Here is an 11,124-nt window from a genome sequence, read left to right as displayed (position 1 = left end):
CTATATAACCCCAGGGGCCTCAGTACCTCTGTGTGCCCACACAGGGCGGGCATCTCTCAGTTTCCCTTTTGAAACCCTCAGCAGGACCCGCCACGCTGCTCTGCTCCTCCCCATGGGGCTGGTGGTCGCCCAGCTGGCACCAGGTGCTGGCCTATTTTCTTCAGACCTGGGGACACCTTAGGACAGCAAGGGGACCCCTCCTGACCCTGTGGTATTCCACCTTGGGGTCCTGGTGGTCCATCTGTCTGGGCTTCCCCTCAGCTCTTGGGAGACCCCCTGTCCTCACGCTGTCCCTGAACCTCACTGCCCAATGCCATCTTGCCGCTGTCACCATTGGCTCCCTCCTCAGTACCTATTCCCAGGGCCTGCAGCCCCTGTCTCCTCGCCTTTTCTCAGCAACCCCACCTCCTCGGTGGTGGGGAACCCCAAATCCAAATGGCTCCTAGGCCCACCCTCCCTGCCATGTGACCAGAGGGTTGTGCAATCCAGACCCCTCCCCGAGGGGATTTTTAAGGAGGGCCCCTGTGGCCCGCCCCTGGGAGGGTGGGGGCTGGGCCAGAGTATATATAGGGGTAGTGGCCAGAGCCAGCCCAGCCCGCCCTGAGCCACCATGCTTGCTCTGGAAGCTGCACAGTAAGTGGGTAATCCCCAACCCTGTACTTGGGACCCCCACCCCACTCAGCACCCTCCACTTCTGTGGCCCCCCAGGCAGGTGGTAAGGGGGTGGTCCCAGCGTCTGCAGAAGCGCGTTCTCCATCAGCTCTGTCTTAGGCAGGGTTCCAAAGGTGGCGTGTTCTGGAGACACTCGCTCCCATCCTGCCCAGGTGCTCCCCTCTGTCATCTGCGTAGTATTGCACGCTCCATTTCTGGCACTCTGCCCCTTGAGTTTTGTCTGTGTCTGCTTCCTTCTGTACAACCGTTCCCGCTGGCTCCTGGCACACCCTGGCTGCCTGTACCATGGACGAGAAGCCCAGTGCTTTGCTTACTCCCTGTCTTTCCAGCCCTGCTCTTCAGCTCATTGCTGCTTCTGGTGTCAGCTGAACTTGCTAAGACACCCAAACCAAGCTCACTGGTCACCCAGCTGTCTGGGGACTTTCTCCCTCTTACTTTCCCTGTCGTCCCACCCACCCCCCCCAGTGTCTGTGCATGCAAATCCCAGGGGTAGTGGGGGACATTTGCCTGGTACCCGCCTCCTACTTCCTGTCCCGATGGGGGTGTGGGGGTGACTTGGGAGGGCTGGGCGCACACAAGGACAGCCATCAGACTGCAGAGCTGTGGTGGGTGATCACAGCTGCCACCACCTCCCCTGCGGGCCCCACAACCACTTTGAGACTCAGGTGGCTGAGGGCAGCCCTGACATGCCCCTGTGTCTCTCTCCTGCCAGGCTGGATGGCCCACACTTGAGCTGCTTGGTGAGTCGGAGGCCCCCAGGGGGGTAGCGGGCCCCTTCGTGGTCTGTGGGACTAACCTTACTAAGATCACCTACTTCTGGCCTCAGTTTCCAGTCTGTCTCGCCCCCACCTCGTCTGTCTGCTCTTTTTCTAAAACTTGAGGCTGCTTCCTTGACCTTGTAGATGTTCTACTTGTACAGCCCCCTCTTTTGGGTTATGGATCTTACATCTTTTAACTATAGTATTTAGGACACCAACTATCTTCCCCAACACTTGAACTCACAACGGAACAATGGGACCTTTCCCACGGTGGCAAGAAGCCCACACTTCTTTGGAATTTGCTTGGCTTTTTTTTTTGTTTATATAATTTTGTGTTAATTTAGACAGCATCTTTCAATGTAGCCCTAACTGGTTTCAAAGTCATGATCCTCCTGCCTCAGCCTTCAGAGTGTTTGGGGATTATACCTGTAAGACACCTGCTGTTGGTTGTTTAAAACTGATGATGTCTTGTGTGTGCATCAGTGATTATCCTCGTTGTACACACCCCTGTAGCCATTACCAGACCAAGGTCTTGAGTTCTAGAACATTCCCTGGTATCCCCTCCTACTGTGTGTCAGTATTTGACAGTGATTCGTTTGGAGCTTTTATTAAGTGATTCATGCATAGGTCTTTAGGGCAGCTGACCTCTTTTCATGCATAGGTCTTTAGGGCAGCTGGCCTCTTCTCATGCATAGGTCTTTAGGGCAGCTGGCCTCCTTCCGTGCAGTTAGGACCTGTCTCTTGCCTCCTGTGTTACATGGTCTGCCGCCCACCAGTACACCCCACAGCTTGTTTATCCTTGCTGAGAAGCTTGTGGTCTGGGGTCGGGGCAAGCTGCCTCAGGCCGCCCTGCGCATACGGGCTTCCTTCCCTGCACGAACAGGAAGGGTGGAGGTGCTGGGTCGGTGGGGTAGCACTCATCCCCTTCAGCTCTGGGCTCCACGGCCTCTTCAATGGCCGTGGCTGGAGCAACGAGCAATTGTTGAGATGTGGCGTCCTGCGTTAAAGAAGGCGATGCGCGCCTGCCGCCCCAGTTCTCAGAGGGTAAGCCTGAGCAATCCCTCAAGTTCTGGGCCATCCTGGGCTACAGAGTGAGTTCCTGGGTGCCAGCTGCACACTGGAGACTGCTAGGGTTCCTTGAGGCTCACGGCCGTGGCGGACACTAGCTTCTGGTCTCTGTCTTCTTATTCCTTATTCATGGATTCAGTCTCTGTCTCTATTCGTTTCTGTCCTTGTCTGTCCCTCCCTGCTGTCACCTGTCAGTCTTCCCAAAGGTTCAGGAGGGGGTCTCCAAGGCCTGGGGTGACTCTGTCCTCACCCCAACAGTACCCAGAAAGTGTCTTCTGCGACCTGGACAACTGCAAGCCCTTCAGTTACCCAGATTCCGATGGGGGCCCTGGTGAGTGACCCCAGCTTCCTGGCACCTAGGGCTCAGTTCACAGTGGAGATGCTGAGGCCCATGGGAGCTCTCCCTCATGGCAGCCCCTCCCCAAGCCACCTCCCTACCCACCCCTCCAGTCCATCTGTTCCCCCATGCAAATGCCGGGGTCAGAGATTTGCACAACTTACAAAGGCCCCTCTGTGTGGGCCTTGAGGTGCAGGTCTTCTGTCCACCTTCAGCTACTGACCCTGACCCTTCTCCCAGACTCCACATGGGGTTGGACAGAGGCCCCGCCTGCCCCCACCATCACCCCCTATGAAGTCTTCGACCCCGCTACGGCTGCCTTTGCCCACTCCCAGGCTGTCCAGCTCTGTTACGGTCATGGCCTCGGTCCCTCTACCTACAGCCCCGTGGGGACCCTCGACCCAGCCCCCAGCTTGGAGGCTCCGGGGCCTGGTCTCCAGGTGTACCCCTCAGAGGACTTCGTTAGCCAGGTGAGGAGCACAGAAAGCTCGGAGGGAGACTTCTACCTCGTATTTCTTCTGCAACTCTCTGAAATGAACTTCTGGCTTGTTCCTGGGTGGGGGACACAAGAACACCTTTCTGAGGTAGCGCAGGTGTTCCTTGAGCTCCCTTGAGTTCGGAGGACAGTTCCTGGACCCAGGCCATCTACCGGCTGTGTAGCTTTGGGCAGCTGCCTTAGCTTCTCTGTGTATTGAGATAAGCAAGGCCAGTGTCCGTACTGCACAGGAAGATGGAGACCCACATAGTGAAGGCTGCAGAGATGGGGGGACACTGAGGGAGACATGAGCAGCTGACCCTGGTCTCCCACAGACGCTGGGCCCCTTGGCTAATGCTCCGTACCCCAGCCCTGTGCTGTCGGAGGAAGAAGACATTCTGCTGGACAGCCCTGCCCTGGAGGTCTCGGACAGTGAGTCAGACGAGGCCCTCTTGGCTGGCTCCGAGGGGAGGGGATCCGAGGCAGGTATGTGGGGTGGAGAGTTGGGGACCCTGACTGTGTGTGGGGAAGGGGCTGAAGGAGCCAGGGTTCACTAAGCATTTGCTGATACCTCCCACGGAAGTTCCCAAACCCATGCTCCTTGTTGGCTGTGTGACCTTGGCCAAGGGCATTGTCCTCTCTGTGCCTTGGTTTCCATTGTACACAAAAGCACAGCAACATCAAAAGGAAGCGCTATACCTCCCCCACAGCCAGTCACCCTCTCCAGACAGCCTTTCAATCAAACTATTCTCTGTAGGACATCAGTTTCCCAGATGTAAACCTGCTATCTTACACTGCCTCACTCCCCGTCCCTCCCTGTGGGGATTCTAGGCAAGCGGCTCTGTCACCGAGCCATACCCCAGCCCTCTTTTTAGAAGACAGTCTCAACTAAGTTGTCCAGGCTGGTCTTGAACTTGTGATCCCCTTTCTCCGTCTCTGGAGCAGTTAGAATAATAGGTTCAAGCCAATTAGGCCCGACTCAATTGTGAGAGCTAAAGTGTGTCGGGGGTTGTCGATCTGGGGGTCCCTTCAACGGACTTCCCCTCCTAACACGGGGACCCAATGCCCTGCAGGTGCGCGCAAGAAGCTGCGTCTGTACCAGTTCCTGCTGGGGCTGCTGCTGCGCGGGGACATGCGCGAGTGCGTGTGGTGGGTGGAGCCGGGCGCCGGTGTCTTCCAGTTCTCCTCCAAGCACAAGGAGCTGCTGGCTCGCCGCTGGGGCCAGCAGAAGGGCAACCGCAAGCGCATGACGTACCAGAAGCTGGCGCGTGCGCTGCGAAACTACGCCAAGACGGGCGAGATCCGCAAGGTCAAACGCAAGCTCACCTACCAGTTCGACAGCGCGCTGCTGCCGGCCACACGGCGCGCCTGAGCGCCCCGCTAGGACCCCTTTCTGGCCCCCAGGCCCCAGTACCCATGGAGCCCCGCGTGGGGGCGGTAGGCTGCCAGGGTCCTCAGCTCTCAGCAGGGCCTTCTCAGAGTCCCTCCTGCCGTGTACGGGGTTCCCCCAGGATGGTCGTGTTTGAGGGGGATGTCTCATGACCCACTGGTCCTTCTGTGTGCCCTAGAATGGCAGGTTTCTCTGTGTGGCCCCTGGTGGTGTTTGCTGTTCGGTTCCCGGAAGGAATCCACATTGGTAATTCTTGCCAGCCCCGTGATCACACATGCTATCTCACCAGCAGGTGGCGCTGTCTACAGCCTCCCCAACGTGTGTGTGTGTGTGTGTGTGTGTGTCTGTCTGTCTGTCTGTGTGTTGGGGGAGGGGTCCCTCTGTGCTGCTCTGAGGCCCTCGTCAGATCTGAGATCTAGTTATATGTCTGGAGCCCTTTGAGAACCCTGTGCCATCTATGACTTGTCTTTGTGTCCACCTATAACTTTGTTTGAGACATTGTCTCACTAGGTAGCTCAGGCTAGCCCCCAACTTGTGACAATCCTCTTGCTGAGATTACAGGGACACACCACCACACCAGGCTTTTCCTTTTTGAGACAAAGTTTTACTCTGTAATTTAGGCTGTCCTCAAGCTTGCGATGATCCTCTTGCCTCAGACGTCCCTTGGGACCCTCTGGGGTCCGTGTGTGAGATATTGTTGGGCAGGGTGGGGAGTTCAGTGAAGGCTGGCCCTGCTGGGGTCCTTTGGTCTTATGGGATGTGTTGCCTAGCATGGTAGGCTTCAGCAGCCCTGAGTCCACACGCTGACTGTCCTGTGTGCTGTGTGTGGGGGTCATTCCAGCACCTGGCCAATTTGGCGGATATGGCGGAGATCTTCGCAGGTGTGGCAAAGCCGGTACCAGCCTGCTGTTTTTGAGATTGGGTCTCATGTAGCTCAGGCTGGCCTTGACCTCACTATGTAGCTCAGGCTGGCCTTGAGCTCCTGCATCATCCAGAGTGCTCAGATTGCTGGCACCATCATGAAATTGTTTCTTTTCTTTTTCTTCTTTTTTTTTTTTTTTTTTTTTTTTTCGAGACAGGGTTTCTCTGTGGCTTTGGAGGCTGTCCTGAAACAAGCTTGGTAGTCCAGGCTGGTCTCGAACTCACAGAGATCCACCTGCCTCTGCCTCCCCAGTGCTGGGATTAAAGGCGTGCGCCACCAACGCCCGGCTTCTTTTCTTTTTCTTAAGTCAGGGTCAATCTGTGTGGCCAGGCTGGCTTCAAATTCATGATAATCTTCCTGCCTCGGTGTCTGGAGGGCTAGGATTACGAACATGTTCCACCACACCCTGCCTGTCCCGCGCCATCAGTAACCAGACTTCTAAAGCTGGCCACCCCCCACCCACCAGGCAGGCAAATTAAGTCCCTGCAGGTGTTTTCCTCAGAGGAAAGCACTCTTACAGAGTCTTTCAGAGTAGGGAGCTCTCCCACAGCCCAGCCGTCTGGATGCGAAGCTGGACAGTTGATGGCCTCTGGCCAGCTCTTCAGTGTGAAGGGGCTGGGACCAGCCCGCCTGTCTCCTCAGCCCTGCCTGTCTCCTCCGTGACTCCCCTAGCTACCTGTTGGGGCCTAGTCTTTTGCCTTTCAAGTGCTGTAAAGCTAGCTGCAGCTCGAGCCTGCTCAAACTGTGAGGTTCTCACTGAGCCTCCATGGCAGAACCAGAACCCAAGGCCTTGAGTTTGAGAAAGAGGAGGAAGAGGGCCTCCTTGCAGCCCTGATAAACCTGTGACACGCCTGAACTCGCCCCCGGGTGGTCAGGACGGGGAGGAAGGATCACAGAAGACCAGATGTCCATGGCTAAGCTGGCACCAAATAAAATTCTTTCTTCAAAAGCCAAGATCGTCACTCTGCATGGATAACAAATAAAATCCTAAGTCAAGCTTACAGCTGTCCTGGGACCCTTTATCAGTGCTGCCCCGCCCCTCCCCCAGCTGGCTGCTCTGTACACCGGCGAGTTAGGGGGAGTTAGGGGGCGGGTACAGCGGTGCAGCCAGCCTGCCTCTTCAGTGGTGAAACCACTGGGCCTCCTAGCTCGCCTTTCTGCTCACCCTTCCATTCCAGGTTCTGGCTTTTGTATGTTAGTTTCTTGTTGTTGGTGGGTTTTTTTTGGGTGGTGGTGGGTTTTTTGTTTGTTTTGTTTTGTTTTTTTCCAGATAGGATCGTTCTTATATTGCAGTTCAGGCTGGCTTGGAAGTCACGCCAATCCCCGTCTCATCTCAGCCCCTGGAATTCCGGGATACAGGGGTGTGTCGTCATACTACGCTGGGCCACTGAGCAACTTGCCTGCTCCCTCTGGAGCGAGGTGGAAGTTTGCCGGGCAACCAAAGGCGTCACAGCCTCCTGGTTGGCTTAGTGCCCTCAGAGGCGGGGACGGTTCCGACTGTTCGGGGATTTTGCAAAGGGGGGGCTGCTCTTGGCTCCCCTGGTCCCTGACCCTGCCCTTTCCTCTGACACCCTCCTGGGCCAGCCACACCGCTGGTACCCCAAGCCTCTCTCTCCGTCCTTACCCCCTCCTCCGCTCTCTGGTGCTGGGAAGGAGCCGGCCCGGGCAGCCCTCCAGGGCCTTCCCGGCCTCTCTGCACCCGGCCGGTGACCGGCAGCCGGCCAGGCCGCTCCCAGGGGGACCCGCACCAGGACAGGGCGGGAGGGACACCGAGACCGCCTCCCCCCGGCAGGCACCCATCCTGCCTACGCGGGGAAACCGGACTCTCTCCCGGCTCTGGTTTCTAGAAAACTCCTGACTTGGGCTGGCTAAGAAAGGCTTCCGGAAGCCACCCCTCCCGCACCCTAGGCACCTGAGCCCCGCAGCCCTGCTTCTCCTCCAGGACCTAGGCGCCCCCCTTCCCACTGCTCCTCCTCCCCTTCCCAGGACTCAGGGTTCCCTCCTCCTCCTCCCACCTCTTTTCTTTTCTCCTCCTTTGCCCCCGGGACACAAGTGCCCTTCCTGCTGTCCCCTTCTCCCCACCCCCATTTCTCTAGGACCTAAGGATCTGGGCCCCTGGCCCCCCCACTCTGGAGTCCCAGACCCCCTCCTCCTGAGGTCAGGCAGTGGACACCTTTGCACCTCCTCAGACTCAGGTGTCCACGCTCTCCCTGGCCATCCGCACTGGGGCCCTGGCATCCCGCCACCCCTCTCTGTCTGCCTGCTATTTCTCGCCCTTTAGAGCATGCGGGAGGAATGTGGGGCGGCACTGCGCTGCCTCCTGGGAGTCTTGAGCCTCCATAAAGGGCTCCTCCTGGGGACCCACCTATCTGCTAGGGCCTGGCTAGAGCCACTGCAGTTGGAGGAAGTCGCTCACATGCCTGAGGCTAAACCAGGTGGCTGGCCAGAAACCTTCCTGGGGGTGGGGTGGGAGATGGGCTGAGGACAAGGGGTGTCTCTTCTGAGGGAGGAGGGGTCCTTCCTGGGGGTGGGGTGGGGGATGGGCTGAGGACAAGGGGTGTCTCTTCTGAGGGAGGGGGGGTCCTTTGTCTGCTCCCACATCTAGGTAGAGTGTGGGTTCCTTCCCTGCTCGGGGAAGAGGGGCCCCTTCTCTGTGCACAGGCGGGTTCCTTCCTGGTGCAGGTGGTGGGGTCTCGTGCCACTGTTGCTCTTCTGGGACCGGGAGACCCATCTTGGATAGAACCCTCAGCTGCCTGATTATAAAGTGGTCGCTTCTCTCTCCTCACTTTCTTCCTTTTCTTTTCTCTCCTGCCGCCTCCACTCTCCTCCAGCCCTACAGGCTGCTCCCAAACTCACGCTGCAGCCCAGGCTGGCTTGGAAGCCCCACCCTTACTGCCTCGACCTCCCAAGAGCTGGGTGGCGGGCGCGGGCCCCACGCTAGGGCGCTCCTTTTCTTGGGACTGATGGAGTCTTGCTTGCACACTGCTGGGGTTCGGCTCAGGGATAGGGTCCTCTGCAGTGGGAGGACACCCTAGAGGCAGTGAGTCTGCCCACCGAGTGAAGATTCGGGGCTTTCTAGATCATGGGGCATTTCTATGGATACAGCAGGAGTCCATGCGCATGGAATTTTCTGTGTAAAACTGAGAACTCCTTGGTGTGCAGGTTGGGCTTCTGTGCAGGAATCACGGCTCTCTTGCATGGGTGGAGTCCTCCTTTTCCTGCTATGGTGGGGATGGAACCTCCCAACTGCTTGGCAAGCACTGGCGATGTCCCAGCACCCCAGTCTCTCTTCATGTGCAGTTAGACGTTCTCCTTGGGGGACAGGGGCAGTCTGTATGCTGCCCGGGGCTTTCTCCTTTTGTGGAAGTGGGCATTGCACACAAAGCCTGGCATCACCTTCCCCTGGGGCCAGCCCAGCCAGGCTGAGGTGGATATCAGCCCCTTTGCACAAACTGACCCATGGGTCAGTGGCCTGCACCACATGGGAGACTGCTGTGGTCAGCACTAGTGTCCAGTTTCCACCCCAGGGGAAGGCTAATTATACCCCAAACCTGAAAGGTCAGGCTGGCGGCCAGAGTCTGGGGCATGGCTACAAGGGGAGGGGGAAGCTGATGCCACACTCAGGGTTAGGATCAACGCATGCCTGGGATGGGGGCTCTGGACCTCACCATCTGTACTACTGAGGGAGGAGGGCCTGATCTTGGATCCCGGGTCTGGAAGAGAAGGTTCGAAGCCTGGACCCCTGGTTCTGAGGACTCTGGATTCTGGGGCAGGAGAACACCACGTTAAGCTGGTCTCAACATCTCCCGTGTTACAGCAGCCAAAAAGGCCCCCAAAGGCAAGGATGCGCCACAGGAAGCCCCTGCTAAGCAGGCTCCTGCAGAGCCCCCCAAAGGTGAGGTGCCTCCGGGCTCTGTGGCCTGTCTCCCCGTCTCTGCCCCTCTGCACACTGGCCGGAGCCTTTCCTAATCCCTTTCCTGTAGCTGTCCCTAGACAGCGTCAGAGCCACCGTCCCTCCCGGTCCCCAGCACCCCACCCAGGCTGGCACCTCACCCTCAGTGATGTCTCAAGTAATGCTTGCCCATATTTACATGTTCTTTACCTGAAAGTTCATTCAGGACCATCCTGGCCATAGGCTACTGGTCCACAGATGGGGAAACTGAGGCCCAAAGGGCTGAGGCAGCCTAGCAAACATCCAAATCACACCTAGTCTCTGTCTTCTGAGCAGAGGGCTTCTTACCGACTCCAGCACCCTTCCCAAAGAGGTCCCCTGCTTCCCCTAGACCACTGCTCACACCCTACTCCTTTCTCCGGAGCAGAGGCCCCTCCCGAGGACCAATCCCCAACTGCAGAGGAGCCCACAGGCATTTTCCTGAAAAAACCCGACTCTGTGTCGGTGGAGACGGGTGAGCACTGGAGACGAACAGTCTAGAACCCAAGTCTGAGGGAGGAGGGTTCAGTCTGGACCCCTCGGTCTGAAGAGGAGGACTCAGGAGGAGTCCTGGGTCTGAAGAGGAGAGCTGGGGAGGACTCCGGATGGGAGGGAGGAGGGCTAGGCCTGGAGCCCCGGGTCTGAGCACGGAAGGGATCAGTCTTGAGCTCAGGGTCCTCTCTGGAGAGCTGGGTTCCTCACTGCCTCCCTCTGCCAGGGAAGGACACGGTGATTTCGGCCAAGGTGAACGGCAAGGAGCTCCCGGGCAAACCCACCATCAAGTGGTTCAAGGGCAAGTGGCAGGAGCTGGGCAGCAAGAGCGGAGCCCGATTCACCTTCAAGGAAGCCCACGACTCTGCCAGCAATGTGAGACCCCGGCGGGACCAGAGGCAGGGCTGGCCTCCCAGACGGTGCTCAAGGAGCTCTGGCACCCCCTTGAGGGAGCCAGCACCACGGGTGGTGGCTGAGGTCTGCAGGCTAGAACAGTGGGACGCGCATAGTCACGTGTCCCTCACCCCTCTAGAGGACTTAGGGGGCCAAGACCCTGTAAGTTGGAGGGCGAGCTGACCCAGGCCGAGAACTCTGCTTTAGGGCTGGGTGGAGACTGGGGGACTGGGAGTTACAAGCGCCATGCCCCTGGCCCCCGCAGGTGTACACCGTGGAACTCCACATTGGGAAGGTGGTCTTAGGGGACCGCGGGGATTATCGTCTAGAGGTCAAATCCAAGGATGTCTGCGACAGCTGCCCGTTCAACGTGGATGTGGAGGGTGCGCTGGCAGGGGTGGGGTGGGAGGTGGGGCCGGGACTCTGGAGGGGTGGGGCATTTCTAGACCGAGCTGGGGTGGATGTAGGTGTGGAGGTGGGGTGGTCACGGTCTCTTGGAGGCGAGGGTATAGATTAGTAATGTGTGTGTCGGGGGAGACAAGGTCTTGAGGCTTTGTGTAGGGAGAGGTAGATTTATGGGTGGAAGTATTTAGTAACTTGGGGTACACATGCAAAGGTTTAGGAAGCTTCTGGGTTTGTGTGAGCTCAAGGCTTGAGTAGCTAGGGCCTCCTGCTTCATAGAATCT

At 58.0% G+C, this 11,124-nt stretch overlaps 2 protein-coding genes across 4 annotated transcripts in view; both read left to right on the top strand.

The window, feature by feature from the left end:
• Positions 1-85: 85 nt before the first annotated feature.
• Positions 86-4,959, top strand: Spib (Spi-B transcription factor). 3 transcript variants are annotated; one of them, XM_005084772.4, is made up of 6 exons: positions 86-633; positions 1,385-1,412; positions 2,757-2,829; positions 3,076-3,305; positions 3,646-3,796; positions 4,384-4,959. In XM_005084772.4, the coding sequence occupies exons 1-6, from the start codon at positions 611-613 to the stop codon at positions 4,680-4,682; spliced, it is 804 nt and encodes a 267-aa protein (XP_005084829.1). In that variant the 5' UTR covers positions 86-610; the 3' UTR covers positions 4,683-4,959. The 3 variants fall into 3 exon arrangements, with proteins under 3 accessions (XP_005084829.1, XP_021091382.1, XP_021091381.1); XM_021235723.2 differs by lacking the exon at positions 86-633 and having other exon boundaries at positions 656-1,412; positions 3,646-3,742; XM_021235722.2 differs by lacking the exon at positions 86-633 and having other exon boundaries at positions 659-1,412.
• Positions 4,960-7,646: 2,687 nt separating this feature from the next.
• Positions 7,647-11,124, top strand: part of Mybpc2 (myosin binding protein C2) — a 25,209-nt gene continuing 21,731 nt past the window's right edge. The window contains exons 1-5 of the mRNA XM_021235760.2: positions 7,647-8,057; positions 9,440-9,517; positions 9,942-10,028; positions 10,272-10,420; positions 10,704-10,821. Coding sequence (XP_021091419.2) covers positions 7,907-8,057; positions 9,440-9,517; positions 9,942-10,028; positions 10,272-10,420; positions 10,704-10,821 — 583 coding nt within the window. The 5' untranslated portion in view covers positions 7,647-7,906. The remainder of the gene's footprint in view (positions 8,058-9,439; positions 9,518-9,941; positions 10,029-10,271; positions 10,421-10,703; positions 10,822-11,124) is intronic.

Source organism: Mesocricetus auratus, unplaced genomic scaffold, assembly GCF_017639785.1.
Source record: "Mesocricetus auratus isolate SY011 unplaced genomic scaffold, BCM_Maur_2.0 Super-Scaffold_100054, whole genome shotgun sequence".
In the NCBI taxonomy this organism is placed as follows: Eukaryota; Metazoa; Chordata; class Mammalia; order Rodentia; family Cricetidae; genus Mesocricetus; species Mesocricetus auratus.
Note: the sequence above shows the minus strand (reverse complement) of the source record. Positions and strands in the feature narration are given on the sequence as shown.

Coding starts and splice junctions, on each gene's coding strand:
- Spib (XM_021235722.2), top strand. CDS start 1,359: ATGCCCCTGTGTCTCTCTCCTGCCAGGCTGGATGGCCCACACTTGAGC. Junction 2,830..3,075: donor AGATTCCGATGGGGGCCCTG/GTGAGTGACCCC, acceptor CCCTTCTCCCAG/ACTCCACATGGGGTTGGACA. Junction 3,306..3,645: donor CAGAGGACTTCGTTAGCCAG/GTGAGGAGCACA, acceptor GGTCTCCCACAG/ACGCTGGGCCCCTTGGCTAA.